Source organism: Phalangium opilio, unplaced genomic scaffold (genome assembly GCF_054372755.1).
Source record: "Phalangium opilio isolate 3A_F unplaced genomic scaffold, DU_Popi_V2 ptg000209l_1, whole genome shotgun sequence".
Lineage (NCBI taxonomy): Eukaryota > Metazoa > Arthropoda > Arachnida > Opiliones > Phalangiidae > Phalangium > Phalangium opilio.
In genome coordinates, this window is record NW_028324217.1 from 8,324,254 (window position 1) to 8,347,113 (window position 22,860).

Genomic DNA, 22,860 nt, shown 5'->3' on the forward strand with positions numbered 1-22,860 from the left:
TTGAAAAAAAAACGAGCAATCCCAACTTCCATTCAATATCGATATCGAAATATTTTTATATTTATTTTTAAAAAACAATACAATTTATGATAGTTTTACATAAAACAAACAATCAAACAGGTAGAAAATGTACCTAATAATTTAAAATATAAACTGCGTAAAATTATCATAAAATTTATGATAATTGTCCGATTTTAGTTGATTTAATTTTAATTCATTGTTAATAGAAAGAAAATTAAAATTTCAACGCTGGAATTAATTAACATAGGACTAGAGGTTCAGTGAAGGCTAACTTTTAATTAAACTCAATTTGCAAAAATAATTATTATTATTATTATAAACTTAAGAAGTTAAGAACATAAACAATCTTAATTAAATTAAATTAATTTAAATTATGTTTGAAAATTGGCAGCCAAACATAAAAAGGTTTAATATATTTTTCAAAATGAGCTATATTCTTATTTATATTCAGTTTTGCAGAGCTATTTTTTAACCTAATTAGTCTCGCATTGTTAATTAATTATCTGCAAAAAATATTAGGTTAGTCGTACCTTAATTTAATTTTGTTTCAATATATTCTCTTTTAATTTAATTTAATTTTGGGTTGAAGGTGAATTAGAATTTAAAAAAATTAATATTTACTTACAAAACTCTTCTAAAATTAATTATTTATAGTGTTCTTTTCTTAACTTCTAATTACGTACATTAATTTAATTAGCTACGGGTGGTTCTGTCGTATTGCCATTTTGTTGTTGTTGCATTTCAAGTTTATGCTCTTCATTCTCAATAGGGTTAACGATAAGATGTTCCCGCTCCGTTTCTTCTTTATTAGCTTTTTGAGCCTTTTGGACTTGCATATGATATTTGTATATATTTTCGGTGGTTTCAATTACTCCTAATTGACAAATTTTATTTTTCAGTTTTGTTAATGGTTTGAGAGTTGAGTGAGGCACTTTAAGTAAGAGGCGGCTCCATTATCACCCCTAGCATTCTGGCTAATCTTCTGGACACTAATTTTACCTTGCCAATGGCAGGAACCAATCAGACCTAATGCACTAGGTCCCATTGAATCCTGCCTTTGGCTTAACTAGCCTTTACCAAGCTTAGCCACTGCTGCCCTTTGCTTTAGTGCGGCAGAATAATTCAAAAATCCTAACTATAACCATAAGTTACGACACTTCCTATACTTTGCAACAGCTCGAGCTAGTTCGAGAACGACAAGCGAGAATTGACTACACACGGTTAGTGTTGCACTGTCCATCTTTCTATTTAGTCTGTACTAAACCTTTGACAGCGCCTCACCAGGCGTCGCTTTACGAGAATCTATGAAGTTTCACCCTTGTCACAGTTGTTAATGGAATTCTTACCCATATGGGGGTCTTAATTATTCTGGGTTGAAGGGGATTTGACCTATTAGCTATTACCATAAGTTCATAAGAGTCACTGGTTACTGAGAACTTGCCATGAAGTGACGCCATAGATTCTCGAAAAGCGACACCTGGTGAGACGCTGTCATAGGCTTAGTACAGATTAAATAGGAAAAAAATAGTGGCAAAACTGAGTGAAGTCAATTCACGCGTCGTTCACGAACTAGCTCTCAGTAATTAAGTCTCTTGCATTACGAAGTGTAGGAAGTATCACATTTATGGAACATATCTTATAAACGTATGATATTACACAGTCAGGGTTCATACAACTTTTGGAAAACAAATTTCCCTGAGATTTCCAGGTTTTTCCCCATATGCCTCCCTGCGTTTTCCAGGTTTTTCCCCATATACCTCCCTGAGTTTTCCAGGTTTTTCCAGTATATGGAGTATCCTATGGAGCAAATGTTAACGAAGGAGGGGGGGGGCAAATAGGACTATAACATACTCAAAGGACATCCCCGTATCTCTAATAAAACCAGAGTTATGAGCTTCCAAAGTTGAGTGTAATGTTAATCCTATGGAGGGTATGTTTATGAACATTTTGCTTAATTACTCGGCCCCTGTTTGATGCAAATTTCCCTAATTTCCCTTAATTTTACTAAAAATTCGAAATTTCCCTGAGTTTTTTGTCAACTATTTATTTCCCTGATTTTTCCAGGTTTTCCCTGTTTTCCAGGTTTGTATGAACCCAGACAGTGCCAGGAAGTGTGAATGGGACAAACTTTACCTATACGCTATTGATATGCAATAATAATTTGGAAAGAGAGACCTAGACTTATGGTTGGTGCATTATGTCAAATATAATGTAAATACATAGTTTACAGACTGGGAGGATTCATACCATTTACACAAGAAGGCCTGGCTTTAGACTCCACCTTGTCAGGTCTCCAGGTCTCCTTGTGTAACATGTGAAGCCTGGCCTCCCTGTGCAAACGGTATGAATCCTCCTAGTCTGTAAACAACGTATAAAAAATTCACATTCTTACCTGAGGCTAAATTGAAAGACCTTCCTTTGACAGTAGCGTCACTTTTGGGTGACCACCAATTAACGAAACTTCCCACAATTGGGACGTGTCGCAGTATTCCTTCTTGAAGTAATTTTTCGACACTTTCTTTTTCCAATTCCTTATTGGCTTCTTCAATCCCAATCCGAACCATCTCAGCCATGGACTCTAAATATTTCGAGGATTCCTCAACTTCCAGCCCATTAGTTAAAACCAAAGCTATCAGTTCTTCGGTGTCCAAATCGTCCGTCACCATACCAAACCTAACTCCGAGCATTTGATCATCTCCTTCGCCTACAATAACATGCAAAGAGAAGTTGTAAATAAAATCATAAGTTCACAAGATATGTTCCATAATAAGTTTGGCACTGGTAACTTAGAAACTGGAGCTTGTCATGAAGTGACGTAGGTCATAGATTCGAGGTAAAACGATCCCTGGTGAGGCGCTGTCAAAGGCTTAGTACAGACTAAATAGGACTTAGATGGACTGCAAAACCGCTTTTACTCAATTCTCACGTCGTTCTCCAACCAGTTCGAGCTGTAAGTCTCTAGCATTACTAAGTATAGGTAGTGTCATACTACATCAGGGTTCATACAACTTTTGGAAAACAAATTTCCCTGAGATTTCCAGGTTATTTCCCCATATACTTCCCTGAATTTTCCAGGTTTTTTCCCCATATACTTCCCTGAATTTTCCAGGTTTTTCCCCTATATGGAGTATCCTATGGAGCAAATGTTAACGAAGGAGAGGGGGGGGAAATGGGACTATAACATACTCAAAGGACATCTCCGTATCTCTAGTAGAACCAGAGTTACGAGCCTCCAAAGTATAGTGTAATGTTAATCCTATGGAGGGTATGTTCACGAACATTTTGCTTAATTACTCGGCCCCTGTTTGTCGTAGCCCTACGTTTTTAGTATGGTTGGATGGGGGACAAATTGGACTATAACATACTAAAAGGACATCCCTGTACCTCTAGTAGAACCAGAGTTACGAGCCTCCAAAATTTAGTGTAATGTTAATCCTATGGAGGGAATATGTTTCCGGACATTTTGCTTAATTACTCGGCCCCTGTTTGTAGTAGCCGTATGTTTTTAGTACGGTTGGATGGGAGACAAATATGACTATAACATACTAAAAGGACATCCCCGTATCTCTAATATAACCAGAGTTATGAGCCTCCAAAGTATAGTGTAATGTTAATCCTATGGAGGGGGGTATGTTCACGAACATTTTGCTTAATCACTCGGCCCCTGTTTGACGCAAATTTCCCTGATTTATCCCTGAGGTTTTTGTCAACTATTTATTTCCCTGATTTTTCCGAAACAGTTTGTATGAACCCTGTACATACTTATGGAACATATCTTATAAACTTATGGTAAAATATATGAAATATGGCAAAGCGAGGCCAGTTACCCAAAGAAAATGCCGAGTCTGTTGACTTGAGCTTAGCTACTAACTCCGAATTGAGACGATTAATTTCATCCTTATCACTATCTGTCAGTTCATTTAAGCGTCCGACGAGAACAGAGGGAATGTATCTAACAGCTCCTAAACCAGCCCAGCTGGTTATATCGACTACTTGCAAATTATTATGCGATTCGACTAATCTGTGAAATATTTCCTTCTGTTTCACCGTAGCATTTAAAATCGCCTGAAATAATTACGCAAAAAAGTGAATAAAAGTAAAGCAAACATCATCAGTGAGACATTACCAACTGCTGAAGTAACCAGTTATGCATATCGTCAATATCTTCCAATGTTGTGCTCATCGCTAAAAAAATTAATAAATAGAATTTTAGACACAACCATGTTGAATTTATTCTTGTAACTAAGAATATGGAAAAATTAAAGCAAAGCGCGGGTCACGTGGTTCCCATACTAATTGACTTTCCTGACGAACTCCAGTTTTGACTTGGCGAAGGGGTATATAATGCACTTTATAAGCCCGCCCACAAATGCTTCCTGCCTTCGCCTAACCAAACCAAAACCGGAGTTCGTAAGGAAAGTCACCTTCGACCAGACTTAGAATTAGCACACGTCCACTGGTCCAAAACCAGTTTATTAATTGCTTGGACTAGTTTTTTAATTCAAAAAGTGGGGGTTACTGGTCCTCTGGACCAGTTTATTAATTGCAAATCTATAGGAGAACAAAGGCTGGGACCACTCCGGAGACCAGTTTATTATTTAGGACACTAGGGGGGTCACTGGTCCCAAGGACTAGTTTAAAAATTATCCTTATTTCTAAGTCTGCCTTCGACCTGCTCTAACCATGGATTAACTAACGCTAGGGATTGTTCACTAACAGTGTTTCCCATGTAATACTGTCGCCAACTACATGTTCCGAATTATTCCTTGATTCCCCTCATCATCCCCTTAATTTATTGGACCAAAACGGATGTAGATATAGCGCCATCTCTAGGCAAAATAAATCGTTTTTTGCGGATTTTAAAGATGGCGGCGCCCACCCAATTTTAGCCGGGATTTCAATTTTTGACGTCATAGGACACGTGACATTTGGTCCTTATTTTCTTATAACTTCCTGTTAGGGATAGTAGCCGCGGCTAGGGGGCGTTTGGAACATGTATACTTTATCTTTTAGGGGGAACGAACAATCCCTAGCGTTAGTTAATCCATGCGTCTAAAAATCGTAGTTACACTCACCATGAGCTGATTCAAGTGGTGAAAATCGCATCGAAAACCCATGATTCTCAACCTCAATAATATCCAGTTTAACCGTTGGCATATCACGCATTAAAATTTGCCCTAACTGAAAGAAATTAAATACTTCATACCATTTTTTACAATTTTAATTAAAAATAAAAATTCCTTGTAATTACCCAAGAATTTAAGTTATCAAAATAAGGCGGATTTCTTTTCGTTACTTTAACATTTCCGTTACTTTCAGCTTCATTTGACATTGGAATGGAGATGGCGTTATTGTTACCGTTGCTTTCTTCAGGTACGTATTGAAATAAAACTACTGGAACTAAAATTTCAAATAAAAGCTACAAAGATACAAAAAAAGAGAGAGAGATTAATATTAAACTTCAAACAATTAAAAATATTCCTACATTTGTGCTAAACGGCTTATTCATGACATCATCAACGGAAAATGTTTGACCATCCTTAGATTTTAGACGTTCATTTCCAACTATCGCTATCCTGGGTGTTTGTTCCAATTTGACGAGAAGTCGTTCACTCTTAATTATTAAAACCATTAACTGACTGGAATTAATTCAGGGTTCATACAACTTTTGGAAAACAAATTTCCCCGAGATTTCCAGTCTTTTTCCCATATACTTCCCTGAGTTTTCCAGGTTTTTCCCTTATATGGAGTATCCTATGGAGCAAATGTTAACGAAGGAGTGGGGGGGGCAAATAGGACTATAACATACTCAAAGGACATCCCCGTATCTCTAATATAACCAGAGTTACGAGCCTCCAAAATTTAGTGTAATGTTAATCCTATGGAGGGTTTTGTTTACGGACATTTTGCTTAATTATTCGGCCCCTGTTTGTCGTAGCCGTATGTTTTTAGTATGGTTAGATGGGGGACAAATAGGACTATAACATACTCAAAGGACATCCCCGTATCTCTAATATAACCAGAGTTAAGAGCCTCCAAAGTATAGTGTAATGTTAATCCTATGGAGGGTTTGTTTACGGACATTTTGCTTAATTACTCGGCCCCTGTTTGACTCAAATTTAACCCTGATTTCCCTGAATTTTACTAAAAATTCGAAATTTCCCTGAGTTTTCCCTGAGGTTTTTGTCAACTATTTATTTCCCTGATTTTTCCCTGAGGTTTTCCCTGTTTTCCAGGTTTGTATGAACCCTGTAATTTAAACTAACATTGTCAGAAATACGTACAAGTTCAAAGCAATGCCTAATTCGATTAACCACTCCGTCATGTCCCAAAGTTTGCAAAACCGTCCATAAGGGAATGCAATTCAAACGTACTTGCAGATTAAAGGAACTGAGACCCGCAGCGTGAACTGAAGTACTATCAACGGCTTTAAATAACGTCTAAAATAAGAAATAATATTATGTCATGTCCTAGACTATAAGATTTGGCTAACAGAGCTATAAGATTGGACGCCATTAAACCAATGTCGGATTGTGCAGTAGTCCTCGTTTTTTAAGACTAATTAAATGCTAATTATCTATATCTATATCTAAATAAATCAAAGTCCTGACTGAATGACTGATAATCAACGCCCAGCCCAAACCGCTTGCTCTAGAAGGCTGAAAATTTGCAGGAACGTTACTCATAAGTAGTAGGCGCGTACTAAGAAAGATTTTTCCAATCCGCCGCCATCTTAAAAAATGGCGAACAGAAATGAAAAAAAATCTTCTCTGTGCAACAAAGTCCGCGCGTTTCAACCGATTTCACAAATATTTAGTACACTGGTTTCCTTTAACCTATAGACGGGATGAATGGTCTTTTGGGTTTGATTTGTTGCCATCTTTTTAAATGGCGGCCAAAAACTTAAAACCCTTCTTTATAGAATAATGTCCGCGTGAAAAGTAATAAAAAATGCATCCCGACGGGCTGACGGGCAACGCCTAGTGCCTTCGCTCCTAGGGTGCTAAAAAATATTAGTCATCAGTAAAATCTACCCATTCCGTGTATCATTTTGGTGAAAGTTCTTATGACACGCGAGCGACGCCGCCAGTAACAGCTAGTTTTTTAATAAGAGACCCATTTATTTTAATTTTAATATTTAATTCCTTTCATATTTAGAAAAAGCAGCCGTTCTTTTAAGGTATAATGTTATGCTACCTAAATTTTCCTTTAACAAGGATTCCTTCTAGAACCAACAGGGTATTAAAACACTTGGGGTTTGTCCGAGGGGCTACTCACTTCCCCAAAAAATGTACACCAGATTTCTTATTTCCAAATATTTCCGATTTATTACTATTATTTTTGTATTTCTTTATTTCCCGATATTTCTCCTAAAATTTCCAATATTTACACTATATTTCTCCTAAAATTTCCAATATTTTCACTATATTTCCTTTAAATTTCCAATATTTCGATTATTCCTTCGTATTTCTAATATTTCTCAGTATTTCTATTATTTTTGTATTTCTTTATTTCCCGATATTTCTCCTAAAATTTCCAATATTTTCACGATATTTCCCTTAAATTTCCAATATTTCCATTATTCCTTCGAATTTCTTAATATTTCCGATATTTCTCACTATTTCTTAATATTTCCGATATTTCTCATTATTTCCTAATATTTCCGATATTTCTCATTATTTCCCAATATTTCCGATATTTCTCATTATTTCAGATATTTCCCTATATTTCCAATATTTCTCAATATTACGATATTTCTCGAAATATTGAAATATATTTCTTAAGGCTTGTACACCATATTTCGTAAGTGGCTAGCCCCTCGGGTTTGTCAATTTATCTTACCACAAAGGGTAGAGCAGGAATTCCCAGCCAAATACCTAATGGTATTGTCATACTATCACCGATTCTTGCTGGCTAAAAAGTTCAATTAACATTTATACACAGTGAAAAAACAAAGTGTTTCTTACGGAATTTAAATCTTACTAAATTAGGGACTGAAACGAGCGCCAATGAAGCCAAACTAAAACCTTCAACGTGAAGCCAGATATCATTGGCCTTGCAAATTTCTTGCAGACGATTTAAAGTATCAACTTGTCCATTTATGGGTGAGCCAGCATTTGCAAACAGCAAAAGTGGAGTCCGGGCTGCTGCTATGTCTTCTTGTATCATTCGTTCCAACGCAGCGACATCCATTTTGCTACTACTTCCGAAGACGGTATTACAAGGGACTACGCTTAAGCAGGATAAAGGAATACCTAACTGCAAGGAAAAATATATATACGATAAGATCTACAAGAAATAGCTTAAGTTCATAAGATATGTTCCATAAGTTTGTCACTGGCTAATGAGAACCTGTCATGAAGAGTTTTAAGTGAAACCATGAGTTAATAATATGTTAGCTCCCTATAAGTTACTCAGGCAATTCATTTTTATACTCCAGCATTTTCTCCCGCGCCGCCGGCTTCCCAATTATATGCGACGCTCTGCGGCCGCCACGTGAACGAAAATCCTATTTACTCTTCTTTCCGGTTTTCCCCGGAAGCGCGTGTAGTGGAAGCTAGCCAATGATATCGGAGCTATTAAAGCAGCCGAATATTTCGCTCAGTAGCCTCGGTTATCAGTGACAGTGGATTGGATTTAGCTCAGTTGTATAATTTTCTGGTTTCAAGTCACAATATTAACTCTTATCTTTAGCATTCTTTATCAATATCGGCAAATTGCATTGAGTTCCTGCTTTTTTAGTCCCAGTGCTGACACAAACGCCATGATTTAATGTTAAATTGTTAAAACATAAACATTCACGACTAAAACACTCCCTTGGAGCCGTACGAGCGGGATTTTTTTTTCGACAAGAGAGAGCGCAACATTCGGATTTTTTTCCCGCGCCGGCGAGATGAGAAGAAATCGCTGGATACATTACGCCTATGGAGCCTGAGTAACTTATAGGGAGCTAACATATTATTATTAACTCATGGTGAAACGTCACAGATTCTCGTTCAGCGACACCTGGTGAGGCGCTGTCAAAGGCTTAGTAAAGGCTACATTGGAAGATGAACTACAAAACCGCGTTTAGTCAATTCTCGCGTTGTTCTTGAACTAGCTCTCAGCATTATGAAGCACAGGTAGCGTCACACATATGGAACATATAAACTTATGGAAATTGGAATAGTACTAGTATTGGCTGATATTAACCGAATACAATACTGAAGTGATACCGATACATAATTTTTTCCAATTAAAAGCGCTATCTATCAATACTTTAAAATATCCGTAATTTATAGGCCTGTGCAAGTACTCCCAACCTATTTTCTTAGAAATTTGTCGCGAGTCCTCCACAAGGCAATAAACATTACTCAGAGTCTTTTTTTCCACACATGTAAGTCTTTGCACTATTCTAACTTGTGTAGCAGTCTGGGAATAAGGATATTTTTGACCAGTGACCCCCCCCCTCCCAAGTGTCCGAAATAATAAACTGGTCTCCGAACTGGTCCCAGTCTTTGTTCACCTATAGATGTACAATTAATAAACTGGTCTGAGGACCAGTAACCCCCCACTTCTTGAATTTAAAAACTAGTCCAAGCAATTAATAAACTGGTTTTGAACCAGAGGACGTGTGCTATTTCCCAGACTGTTGTGTAGGGCAAGTTCATTTCTTCTTTGCGAGTGGTCAACTAAAGCAAGCTACACGACGTCTTTCAGTACAATAGGCCATTCCCGACTCCACCATGTTTAGCAACGCATGATCGAGTGGGCTATGTCACTACACAACGCCGGCAACGACTGATATAGCTTTAGTTGACATGCATGATAACTGATAACGCATGGCATTTCAGTCCTTAGCTGCATTGTAACTTGTCAGTGCAAGCTAAGATATAGTCTATCATTTATTTTCTGATATATCCATTAAAAGTAAAATATTTTTTGTAAACTATTTTTTTATTTGTCATAACTTCATAAATTATTGTTAAAAGTTGCTAATTTTTGGTAGTTGGGGGACTATTTTTGATTTAGTCTCATTAGACTCGGTAAAAAATTTGGGACTCGCTAACAATTTTAGTAGAGGTGTGCGGTTAACCGTTTCAATCGAATAATTCGATCGAATACCGAACCGAATTATTCGATCCGGTATTCGATAAACAAATTTTCACTATTCGATACGAATATCGAATACCGAACTGACTATTCGGTTAAAGTTCGACTGCCATAAATTGAGGGAGACCACCTTCTTTTAAAAAATATCATCCCTATTTTATTTGTCCTTCATCAAAAACTACCAGCAAGTGCCTAGGAAAATTTTAAGAAATACTTGACCACCAAGGAGGAGAGATATTTTGAAATTTAAGAGCTCCTAAATGTTTTTCTCCTTGCTTTGTATTAACTATTCGCGAATATTAGGGTTACCACCCGATTAATCGTCAATAGTTAAGTCTAGTATTCGCGAGTATTAGGGTTAACTATCCGCGAATACTAGGCTTAACTATTCGCGATTAATCGGTAAGTAAAAAATTTACCAAGGCCTAACTATTCGGTATTCGATTTGGAATAAACTATTCGATTCGGTATTTGATATGGAAAATATTTTAGTATTCGATAACCGGTTCGATACCCAAAAAGTGGTATTTGCACACCCCTAAATTTTAGACTGGGAAATTGGACTTGAGGACTTGGCAAGTCCTGTTTTCCAATTTCCACTACTCGCAACCTAAAAATTAGGACTCGCACACCTCTAGTAATTTAAACTAGAACAACACTGATGTCGATATCAAAGTTTTACAGACACTGAAACGGATTACACAAATTAAAAGCGCCATCTATCAACTTTTCCAAAATCATCAAAATTCTGTATTAAGGTTAATTTACTCATTTAGTTAGGAATAAATCATTAAATTAAGCTCAAAATTGGTGAAATTACGATAATAGTAACTAATACTAAATAGGAACTACTAAATACCTGTGTACATAAGTATTGTCCCAGATTCGGCTTAGCGGCCGCGCTGATATAAATGACAGGTGGGCGAGCGTACAGCGCTTCATAAGCTTCGATTGCATAACGATTAGGGTATTTCAAATGCATAACCATTCTACAAATGCGTAAAAGTCCTTCCCGACTTTCTTCGTGAAGATACGATGAGGAATCAAAGAATCTGGAATGAAAACTTTCAGTGTCAATAACACATTTTAATTTCACAGGGTTCGTACAAAATTTTTGGAATGAAATTCCTAGCTGACTTTTCCAGGTTTTCCCTGACTAAATTCCACAAATTTCCCTGACCATTTGCAATAACGTGTCTAACCAGTTCGGGGCGCACAATATACCCTTGGTATCGGTGCTCGACGCGGCGACGCGTCACCCCCTTCAACAATAACAATAACAATACCTGAGCGAGCGAAGCGACCTCCGCGAATTTGGGGCTTTGCTCAAATCTCAGACAAAAACTTTTTCTGGTCACCATTATACTTTAAATTTCCCTCCAATATATTTTTCCCTGACATTTCCCTGACTTTTTAGGTCCATTTTAAATTTCCCTGACGTTTTAGGTCCATTTTCAATTTCCCTGACTTTTCCCTGACTTTTTAGGTCCATTTTCAATTTCCCTGACTTTTCCCTGACATTTCCCTGACTTTTTAGGTCCATTTTCAATTTCCCTGACTTTTTAGGTCCATTTTAAATTTCCCTGACTTTTTAGGTCAATTTTAAATTTCCCTGACTTTTTAGGTCAATTTTAAATTTCCCTGACTTTTCCCTGACATTTCCCTGACTTTTTAGATCCATTTTAAATTTCCCTGACTTTTTAAGCCCATTTTCAATTTCCCTGACTTTTCCAGGTTTTCCAGGTCGTGTACGAACCCTGTTTCAAAAATCATACCTCATCAAGCGACATATCCATAGACCAGTATCCGATGATAGTCTAGCCGCTAATTTCCTAAGTTGTCTTGATTCAAGCGTCGTAATATATGCCGCTAACGAATGCGAGACAATAGCTGCCTTTGATACTTCGTCAAGTTGTCGAAGCGAAGACCTGGTGAATTAATGAAATGAATTAGGTTTATTGAGATACTTTTACAAATTTAAATTAAATACCCTCGAGGTCTATCTGATGCCAGACTCATGTTTTCATCTTCAGCATCGAGGATTAATCTCTCTAAGTTTTGATGTATTTCGCTAAAACTTATGCCTCTATAAGTTAAAACAAGATTAAAGCATTAATGAACTTTGTACCATGGATAAAGAATGCGCGTGAGGAAATTTGTTTTCACTCTACAGGATAGGCAACTCCCTATCTCAGGCGACAGCTTATTCTGTATATACTCTGTTACAACATCGGTTGTCAGCACGCGCAAATATATTTCTCTATGTAACGCAGCTTTGTACGTGCTGTCAAGAGACAAAAAACTTCAGGATCTTCAGGATTTAAAATATCCGCGAGTTTTTTAGCTCGAGTGCACGGACCTCTAGGCCTTAGTTTCAAATACGTGTGAAATTGTATACAGCCTACTACACGTATTTGAAACTAAGGCCTAGAGGTCCGTGCACTCGAGCTAAAAAAACTCGCAAATAAATATTTTAAATCCTGAAGATCCTCAAGTTTTTTGTCTCTTGACAGCACGTACAAAGCTACATTACATAGAGAAACAGCTTTGCGCGTGCTGACAACCGATGTTGTAACAGAGTATATACAGAATAAGCTCTCGTCCTGTAGAGTGAAAACAAATTTCCTCACGCGCATTCTTTATCCATGTTTGTACTTTCAAAAATGAGAGATTAATTAACAGAATCTATTTCCTACCCAGGTTGAAGGGGGCCGGGTACATAATGTGATTCAGATTTGTTATCATTCATAAATTGATGCCTTACAGTTACATGTTATAAAACAATTTTATTAGTTTTGTGATAAAGATAATACTTAAAATTGTATATTTACATTTTGGATGATTGCAGTGCGTTTACACTCTGTTGTGCAAATTGCGTGATATCGTCTATGGCATTTTTGCAAGCCTATATTAGAATTAGAGGTTTTAAAATTCAAATTTGCATCAAAATAATACGCCCATGTAACATCTATATTATAAATGTTTTCAGAAGCCAAGTCTTAGTAAATATTTTTTCAAATATTCTCTTAACAGCTTTGACAACTCGTCCATTATTGTTTTAACGTTTTAAAATCATAGTTTAAACGTTTATCAAAATGATTAGCTTACTTTTGTGGTTTCGTCTACGTCATTTTTATCCTCGCTTAACTTTTCATCGACCGGCAAAATCTCAGTCCCTACTACAACTTCCGCCATTTTTTTCCAACTCACAAAAGAATGGTTCCTTTAAAAAGATTACGCAGCTGTTTACACGCTGGCATATAGAACAGCAGACGCACCTTTCAAAAAATTAATACGGTGCAGGATGGGAAATAAGGATTTTTTTAAAACAGGACATTGGGCCAGCAACCCCCCCCCCCCCTGGTCTGGAATTAATAAACTGGTCCATGACCATTGACCAGGGCACGTCGTCTGTTAAACTAAAGAAGTGGGTAATTAAAATAGTTGAATGTCTGGACTCTGGTTACCCTTGAATTTTCTTACTGGTCAAGTGAACCACTGACCCCCTTCCGATTTAATTTTTAAACTGGTCCAGGCCATTTTTAAACTGGTCATTTGCCCTGTGCCACCGCCTTATTTCCCACGCTGATACGGTGTTCTTTTCAATTGGCTGCTAGATGTCTACTGTCTATCATCACGGAGTAACATTATTCAAGAAGAGCAAGCTGTAGTGCAAGGCGCATCAAACATATGTTTTATATTGTCACTCAGAGAAACGTACTCCTTGCAAAATGGCAATGAAAAGTAACCTTCGTTGGGGCATGGCCCACTCGATCACGCGCTTTGGACTTTGGAGTCCGGTCTTGAGCTGCTCCAACCGAGTGAAAGTCAAATGCTCCAGACTTTGGCTAGCGGGGACTCGGGGAGGAATGAATGATGCATGCGTTTTTGAAAGCTGTATTTCTAAAGATCCAGCGTTCGAATGGGCGCATTTTAATTATCAACTAAATAAATCGCAAAATGGCTGCCTAATGTCGCAGTCCCATAGAGTTGAAAATTTGAGCGGGGGCCTTCGCCCCCCCCCGTAGTTGGCACGCCCCTGTCAGCCTGCCCCTGTTTTAGCCTCTCATCTAAAAACTGACTAGTAACAAAATCACACGCCTTGACCAACAATAATAATACTATCGTTCGTCCATGATGGACGCGTAATTACAACAAAGGCTAAGCCCTCCGGCTAAGCTTAAAATTACGTAGATTTGAAATCCCGTCTGTAAGAACGTCCCCTAAGAAAATGCCAATTAAAGGGCTAACCGGCGCTGTTGGGGTGAAGTCCGCCCTTAGTTCAGGGGGGAAACACCCAGCTCTTTGGCCATAAGGAATGGCGTCACCCTCGCGGTGGGTGGATAAGCAATATGCTAACCAACAGTTTGACCCCCCCCCCCTTCACCCCAACAGCTCCGGCCGGCCCCTTTAAGTGCGGCCAGTGCAGCGTATATCAAAAATCAGTCAACAAAAAAATGAAATTTAATTCAAAGGATAACAATAAATTTTTATTTCGGACAAAAATAATTTGCTATTTAGTTTAAAATCTTGGGTTTATATATAAATTTTTGGTATTAATTAGCTTATTTTTTTAAAAAATAATATTAATCTTTCTTATGTCCCACTGCTCAAAATTTCATTTTCCTCGTCATTGCTATCAACACTGAACAAATTAACCTGTTCACTTTCCGTTATATCATCTAAGGAAAATCCGCGTTGTCGTTTGACTTTCGCACCTCGCACAATGAAACAAGTAAATAGGAACAGTCCCCACGCGAAAGCGGTACAACTCATGACCCAAAATAAAACTAGGGGATGGTACATATTATAAAGGATACCACTAACTAGAGTTCCGATAGAGTATCCAATTATGTAATGGAATGAACTTAATACGAGAAGTATTTGTTGTTCCTTCTTATCATCGTAACTTCTCTTGACGTGCACTATCATACCTTTCCAAAACAAAACGCTGCTAAAACAATGCACTAATTGGGTAAAAACTATACCCCATGAGGTGTATAACACCGTAAAAAATGCAAATCTGACACCGTAGGTTAAAACACCCAATACGACTAGACCATTTCTGGATAAATTCTTTTGTACTTTCGAGACTAAAACTTTCCCAACAGCGTCAGAGAGATAGGCCAAAGCTACGGCGCAACTAACAGCAAATTGACTACCACCCATATCCTCGATATACCACGGCACAAAATCATGAACGCAGGCGTACAAGATACCGTTAATGACTGAAGTTAAGACTAGCAAACACGACGTAGAATTTGTGCAGAAATATTTTAAAATTAAATAGAAATCTCCGTAGTAGTAAATAGGCTGGCCATTGGGTAAAGTTAAGTTTCGAGAACGGGTATTTGACACTGAGCGGTAAGGTTGCGGGAAAAAACTAACCATAACAAATGTGAAACCTAACAAACAACCAAATACGTAAAAATGTAGATGGTAGCTGCTAAATGGTTGACCTTCCATTAAGTAACAATAATAAAAATTAAGAATTCCAACAGAAAACACTACGAGTGACGTAGTGATAGGAACGTAGGTTAAATGTCTTCGATGACTTTCAGTGTAATCAATTTCATCCAAGTATGAAAACCACGAAGTGCTGGCTAGTTTATCGACAGGGGAACAAACAATGTCTCCTACGACAAGTAGAATGGCTAACATGATGAAACAACTGGCGTCACTACCGAGTGGCCATAATCCTTTCTTCGTGTACTGTTCTTGTCTCGATTGTTTGATTGATGGAAGGTTGTCGAAAATACTTCCATTTGCATTAACGCTAACGCTACGTTTAAACCTTCTTTGTAAGTATCGTAGGTTTGTCCACTGTGCATAGGGGTAAGGTTGCATAGGCATGTATATGAATTGATTGTGAAGATTAGTGCGTTTCTGGGGTTCAGGTTCGTAGTAAAGTGGTATCGGTTGATTAGTGGGATCTTCTTCAAGGTTGTCGTTTAAAGTAGTTCCTACTAATTGAATCTCTTCCAAGTTTAATAAAACTTCAGTTGTCGGTTTAAGAGTTGTTGTGCTTGATGTTTTTGTGGTTCTGGGTAAAGTGATAGCTTGCGTAACTTGCTGACTAGATAGTATTGGTTGACTAGCGTTACTCTTTAGGAACAAGCTATCGCAAACAGGTTGAACGCGTACGTAGCAAGTATATGTTGGTAAACTAGTAACTAGTAGCACAAAATATGTCCCCATGGTAAGAAAAATGCACGTGATCATGGCGAACTTCCTTTGAGCGCATAAACCTGAACAGTGAAGGACACTGGGAGCTGCGAGACCACCACATATAGACTGTAAACATCGTAACAAACCCGCTTGAAAGGGTGATATGCCTAAATGCCTTAAAAATACGGTCAAAAACGCATAAACACACGTTTTTCCGGCGTTGAAGACGGCAAAAAACAATGTCGCTGTTAAAATTGCTTTGGAAACGTCGTACTGCATGATTTACTTCTTGCTTTTGAACTTCGTTTGAAGATTTTTTTTTTATTTGGTTTGACAGCGACAAGGCTTAGACAAATGTTGGGGAAGTAGTATGTCACAGTTCTTTCTTAAGATCAGTTCGAAATACTTGTTTTAATGTGTCGCAATTTGGAAGTCATCAAACTAGATAACTAATCAAAAACTTCACTGATTTTTAATTTAAACGAAAGAAAAAAAGGCTTCGATGCAATTGTAACATCGGGTCGGGCAAACAGCCCGACATTTTATTTGGACTTTGGAGCACGTGACGGACTGTTGAGTGTTGAGTTGTTGACGGTGTCGGTAATACCATGGAGGAATAAAACAGGAGAGTTGACTCTGACTTTGGCTATGCAAACCGATTCTCGGAACGCCACCCTGTTCATTGGCTTCTCTACACCCATCGACCATCGATTCTACCATAGCCCCCTGGATCACGCGACTCGCGGACGCAGGCTGCTCGCGCTATAGAAGCCCGCCCAATGGGCCTTAAAACGCGTATCAAACATTTTAAGCCGAAAATCAAAGCCGTCAGCTTTTAACATGGTCGTCTATGGGAGGAACACCCTTTTTTGGCCCTAATTTGGCAAATAATGGCTCAAATCTCTTGAAATTTTAATCGGATGTGTAAAATAAGGTTAGTGATTTTTGTGCAAAATTTCAAAAGATTAAATCGTACAGTTTTCTTGTAAAAAAAAATTAAAACTTAGACAAAAATCAAAGCCGTCAGCTTTTAACATGGTCGGCTATGGGGGGAACTAAGTTTTTTGGCCCTAATTTGGCAAATACTGGCTCAAATCTCTTGAAATTTTAATGAGAGGTGTAAAATAAGGTTTGAGATTTTTGTGCAAAGTTTCAAAAGATTATATTTAGTAGTTTTTTTGTAAAAAAAAAATTAAAACTTAGCCGTCTATGGGGGAACCAGGTATTTTGCCCCTAATTTTAAAAATACTGACTCAAATTTCTTGAAATTTTAATGCGAGGTGTACTGAAGGAATATTAATGACCGAGCGAAATTTGAAAGCTCTAAAACCAATAGTTTTTTCCCTGAAATTCAATAAAGCTTTGTTTGTACATGAGCACAACCATTATTCATTTTAAATTTCCCGGTAAGGTTTCGGCGCGAAATATTAGTGAGAAAAACTGGTTACTAGCTGTTGAAACTGGTTTTCACTTTACCTCCCACTCTCCTTCCACCTTCAATCCTCCATCCTTCCAGAAAGAATTTGTAATTTTCTAGCGATAATAAAAAATTCATAAGCACATACAATTTGTTATAATTCCTGAAATGCTAATTAGTATCCACAGTTAGAAGTTCCCTAGATTTAAATTTGTATGATTAAAGCATTTAAATCTTAGAAATAGGTTCGTTTTCCCTTCAAATAGTTGGGAAATTTCAGTTAGAATAACTTTGTGTCAGCTGTGAATTTTCCTCTTAAAATTAAACTGAACCACATCAGTTCATTGGCAAGCACCTGAATTCCGTATGTTAATTCCTATCTTTTCTATAGCATCTAGGAAGAAATGATTATCATACAGGTTTTTGACCAAACACGCTCTGAAAAAAGCCGACAGGTGTCAAAGGTCACCGGAAGCAATCTAGTTCTTCTGGTTGTGCTCATGTACAAACAAAGCTTTATTGAATTTCAGGGAAAAACTATTGGTTTTAGAGCTTTAAAACTTTGCCCGATCATTAAAAATCCTTCAGTACACCTCTCATTAAAATTTCAAGAAATTTGAGCCAGTATTTGCCAAATTAGGACGAAAAAATGGTGTTCCTTCCATAGACGGCCATGTTAAAAGCTGACGGCTTTGATTTTCGGCCAAGTTTTAATTTTTTTACAAAAAAACTACTAAATATAATCTTTTCAAACTTTGCACAAAAATCACAAACCTTATTTTACACCTCTCATTAAAATTTCAAGAGATTTGAGCCATTATTTGCCAAATTAGGGTCAAAAAACGTGGTTCCCCCGGATTTTCGGCAAAGTTTTAATTATTTTACAAAAAAACTACAAGATATAATCTTTTGATACTTTGCACAAAAATCCTAAACCTTATTTTACACATCTCATTAAAATTTCAAGAGATTTGAGCCAGTATTTGCCAAATTAGGGCCAAAAAACTTAGTTCCCCCATAGCCGACCATGTTAAAAGCTGACGGCTTTGATTTTTGTCCAAGTTTTAATTTTTTTTTACAAGAAAACTGTACGATATAATCTTTTGAAATTTTGCACAAAATTCACAAACCTTATTTTACACATCCGATTAAAATTTCAAGAGATTTGAGCCATTATTTGCCAAATTAGGGCCAAAAAACGGTGTTCCTCCCATAGAAGACCATGTTAAAAGCTGACGGCTTTGATTTTTCGAGCGAAAATCCCCGATACGCGCTTTAACATAGGAAAATAATTCTTTGGGCGGGCTTCTATAGCGCGAGCAGCTTGCGTCCGCGAGTCGCGTGATCCAGGGGGCTATGATTCTACCAAAGGTCCCCGCAATTGCGGGTTTTCATATCATTGTGAAACCAATCGTGAATTCAAAAGGCAATAAGAGCTATGTTTAAAATGATTTTAGGAATAAAGTTTCTTAAAACAATTTAACTAGAATTAAGATAAATTAATGACGATTAAAATAATTGATATCAATTATATTTGATTATTTAAGATTCAGAGAGGCTTTTTTGTTTTCCACCTTGTTTCTGTGAACACGTTTGCTCCGATTTGCCAACTGCGAACGCCTTGACAGACATACATACACACAGACATATCCAGTGTAATACCTCTCCATGACGTTGAATCAATAAACCAAAGAGGTAAAACGCTTTGAATAACACAGGCCGGTACAGATGTATTATACAAGGACCTACCAAAGTAGCTCATTGCAAATTAAGAGCTATTTGCGTAAACAATTGTAAAGGAGAAAAAAATTATCTACTCTACATTAAAAATATTGAACAAAAAAAAGCCAACGGCACGCAGTGTTCCCAGGTGGTCTCCCTCCCAAGTACTGACTGCGCTCGACGCTGCTTAACTTCGGTGATCGGACGAGAACCGGTGTATTCAGCGTGATATGGCCGTTGCCGACAGAATTCGCTCAAAATTCCAATTTAAAACTAAACGAATAGTGTCAAACTATATAGAAGCCCTGCGCAAAAATATTATTCATTTGCTGCATTTAAAATAGTATAAATATCAAATTCCTTCCCCGAGTAACAACGACCAAAGAAGATACACGCCCCAGGAATGGAAACTGTAGCTTCCTCTAGTGTAAATTTTTGTCTCTCCCCTCCTAGTACGCTCCAGAGGCAGGCTCGGTTGACGGAGGTATTTCCGGCTACTTTGAAATTGCATAGACCGGAAGTTCCTTGATCAGCCCAACCCCGAGACATACCTTCCATTCCCGGAGCGTATATTTTCTTTGCAACGACGCAATCCAAATTCATTGTCAATGAAGAACGGCAAATTTGATTGCTGCAAGTTGATGGTAGGTAGAATATGTGTATTTGATTTTGGTTTATTTAAGGAAGTGGGCCGATCCCGGAGGTACTGCAATACCGGGCCAACCCGTGGCGGAGGTGGAGCAAGCCCCGAACTCTCCGCCGCCGTTCAAAAATAAATTTAATATCTTGGGCCCCAATGGGACCCGTATCAGATATTAAGCTGATAAGAACAGATACTACACTTTGATCTTAGCCAAAAGGCCGAGAAGCGATAACCTACATTTGTATCCTATTTAGGCTATATAAAAATGCTTACCTAAACCCTGTATGGAAGAGGTGTCATATATAATACCAAGTGTATGTTTCACATACATACGTTAACATTCATAACTTAATGTAAAATATCAACATTTTTCATATATTGTGCTGTCGTAAAACGTATTTAAAAATTGACCTTATTTACTAAATAATTAAGAATATAAGGGTCTTAATTTTACGTTCTTCCAATGAAAAATAATGCAAGCCGTGCCATCTATTTTGCCTTCGTTGATAAGATAATCAAATTTAAGCTATTCTCATATCATGTAGTTAAATACATTTTTATTAAGATAAAAAACTGTTAAAAACATATTACTATAATTTTTTAAGTTTAAAATTATAAGGTAAATTGCTAGAGCTTCCACCAATAGATGGAGCCATTGTTGGATAAAATATGATAAATCATAGAAAAGGCGAAAATTCAAACTTACTGAATCCGATATAGTTTACACACATGGAGATTACCGGGCCTCCGGATATAAATGGTGTGAATTCTCCATGTTTGTAAACTATCTATATTTGATCAATATCATCAGAAGGGGATAATAGAGAAGTATTATTCTAAGGTAGCGGTTTTAAATCTAAAAATTAAGCTAAATATTAAAAAACTTAAGAAATAGCAGCTTTTAAAATCTACAAAATTTCTTAACTATGATACTAGAATTGTTTCCGTTGATAAATGAATGCATTTCAAATTTTATAAATGCGTTAACGAAGCTAATTAGTAATTAGTCACTATCAAAAATCATAATTATTTTGTTTAGCTATATAACTTGAGAGTGTCACCCTTCTTCTATAGGGACTTGGCAGTACTACGTCATGCAACGTCAGGCTACCTTCGACTAGTGCTAAAAAACATACCAGGAGGAGGGGCTTATGTAGCTTTCATTCTGTTAAAAAAACATACCATAATGGCGCTCGGGGCGGAGTTAAGCCCGAATTGCCAAGTCCCTATTATCCACTTCTGATATTAAGTAACAATTATCATTTAATTATATTTGGCCGTATCTACATAGAGGCTTGCTAATTTTGCACTTAATTGTTTCGTCTTTGGCCCCTTTTATTTTAAGTAACTCCGAACATGCATTAAAATTAACAATATTAAAATAAACATGCGTAATTATTAGTAAAGTGCACTGATTAAACAAGTTTAATAAACATTAACGCGCTTAATAATTTACTTAAACTTAAAAGCTTACCTTTAACCTTAGAAAGACGCATCCCAAAAGCACCACAACACTAGAATGATAATTCTATTTCTAAATATAGGCCCAGTAAATAACACATCTCAGAAATACGTAAACAAGCAACCTGTCTCGCACCTGGGCTCAAATTTTCCAAGAAATAGAGAAAGAACTTGACACAATAGGAAGGGGGGAATAACTTCAATGGCGCCAGCCCCTTCCAGTAGTTTCTGCCTTTCACAGGTACTCACCTCGGTGCAAAACAGAGCACGTGTTCCTTTAAGCGGAGGAGGAGGGGGGGGTGTTGTAAAATAAGTCGTTCTATTTACGACCACCAAATTTTTCCATTGAAAAAAAACCCCAAGCCGTACTTTCCCACAGGTCTTCTGTTCCCAGCCTCAACAGAGCATTTTAAAAAAAAATTCTTCCCCCTTCGCTAACAAGTACAAGCATAAGTTCATAAGATATGTTCCATCCATAAGTTTGTTAATCTCTGGTAACTTAGAAACTGAAGCTTGTAATTTTCAAGTGATTGAAGTAGGTCATAGATTCAGGGTAAAGCGACATACGCCTGGTTTTGGCGCTGCTGTCAAATTAGTGCTTAGTAAGTTCAGACTAAATAGGACGTAGATGGAACTTGGTCCTGCAAAATTAATTAACCACCACCGAGTGTAGTTAGGACTTCAATTGACTCGCTTAATTGTCGTTCTCCTTCTCGAGCTAGTTATCTCGAGTACTGTAAGTCTCTCAGTAGTATTACGAACTTTTATATCTAGACGTGCCCTGGCATGGACCAGTTTATTTATTCTAGGCCAAGGGGGTCGCTGGCCTAATGTCCAGTTTTTAAAAAATCCTGATTTCCCACCCTGGGTGGGGGTACAGAGGCAACGTTATAGAACTGGGGGGTTTCCCCTACGTTCCTCTCTCCTTCAAGGTATAATGGCTAGTTAAGACTGCATAAATTGCGTTTGTTTCCGCTTTAGAGACGTTATAAACTGATTTGTTGCAGGTACTTAGACTCTATTGTTTTTGATGAAATTTCGAAATGGCACATCTTGAATAGTTGCTTGTTAATTTGGAAGTGTTAAGAAACATAACTTTGCTGTAGTTTTTAAGTTATTCGATGTGCTACACCACCAAAAAGGCCATGCTTTTTCTATGGAAAATTTTGCAAATTCTTGTGATTTCTAACCTTACGGGAGGGTGTGACTCTGTGAGCTCTTATCTAGAAGGATGTCTGGAATTTGATTAAAGTGGTGATGTTGTTGTTGATGTCAATAAGTACAGATATACGTTACTATGTTGTTAGAAGCCAATAAGTACAGATTGGTATCAAAG

At 37.3% G+C, this 22,860-nt stretch overlaps 2 protein-coding genes, 1 long non-coding RNA gene and 2 other non-coding genes across 6 annotated transcripts; all 5 read right to left on the minus strand.

The window, feature by feature from the left end:
- Window positions 1–38: 38 nt before the first annotated feature.
- On the minus strand, window positions 39–13,407 carry LOC149618857 (putative pyridoxal-dependent decarboxylase domain-containing protein 2). Its single transcript, XM_089854333.1, has 16 exons — window positions 13,222–13,407; window positions 12,945–13,018; window positions 12,810–12,872; window positions 12,104–12,199; window positions 11,889–12,041; window positions 10,973–11,165; window positions 8,005–8,280; window positions 7,864–7,935; window positions 6,306–6,461; window positions 5,507–5,635; window positions 5,273–5,440; window positions 5,097–5,202; window positions 4,148–4,206; window positions 3,849–4,086; window positions 2,414–2,725; window positions 39–895 (listed from the first exon to the last, which is right to left on the minus strand). Exons 1-16 carry the CDS (start codon window positions 13,306–13,308, stop codon window positions 711–713), a joined length of 2,367 nt encoding a protein of 788 aa, XP_089710459.1. The 5' UTR covers window positions 13,309–13,407; the 3' UTR covers window positions 39–710.
- Window positions 13,408–14,576: 1,169 nt separating this feature from the next.
- LOC149618858 (major facilitator superfamily domain-containing protein 6-like protein B) lies at window positions 14,577–16,995 on the minus strand. The gene has a single exon (XM_089854336.1). It carries the CDS (start codon window positions 16,558–16,560, stop codon window positions 14,710–14,712), a length of 1,851 nt encoding a protein of 616 aa, XP_089710462.1. The 5' UTR covers window positions 16,561–16,995; the 3' UTR covers window positions 14,577–14,709.
- Window positions 16,996–19,543: 2,548 nt separating this feature from the next.
- Window positions 19,544–19,662, minus strand: LOC149618859 (5S ribosomal RNA). Its single transcript, XR_016375582.1, has one exon. It is a non-coding gene; the product is annotated as a 5S ribosomal RNA (ribosomal RNA).
- Window positions 19,663–20,101: 439 nt separating this feature from the next.
- Window positions 20,102–20,293, minus strand: LOC149618860 (U2 spliceosomal RNA). Its single transcript, XR_016375641.1, has one exon. It is a non-coding gene; the product is annotated as a U2 spliceosomal RNA (small nuclear RNA).
- On the minus strand, window positions 20,105–22,848 carry LOC149618861 (uncharacterized). Of its 2 annotated transcripts, none has more exons than XR_016375246.1 (2): window positions 21,661–22,848; window positions 20,105–21,591 (listed from the first exon to the last, which is right to left on the minus strand). It is a non-coding gene; the product is annotated as an uncharacterized LOC149618861 (long non-coding RNA). The 2 variants fall into 2 exon arrangements; XR_016375247.1 differs by having other exon boundaries at window positions 20,105–21,597.
- Window positions 22,849–22,860: the final 12 nt, after the last annotated feature.

Excerpts from the sequence above, each read along its gene's own strand:
- LOC149618858 (XM_089854336.1), bottom strand. The coding sequence starts at position 16,560 with ATGCAGTACGACGTTTCCAAAGCAATTTTAACAGCGACATTGTTTTTT.
- LOC149618857 (XM_089854333.1), bottom strand. The coding sequence starts at position 13,308 with ATGGCGGAAGTTGTAGTAGGGACTGAGATTTTGCCGGTCGATGAAAAG. Across the intron at positions 12,042-12,103 it reads GCATCAGATAGACCTCGAGG|GTCTTCGCTTCGACAACTTG; the intron begins GTATTTAATTTA and ends TTAATTCACCAG. Across the intron at positions 8,281-10,972 it reads GACAATACTTATGTACACAG|TTAGGTATTCCTTTATCCTG; the intron begins GTATTTAGTAGT and ends TTTTCCTTGCAG.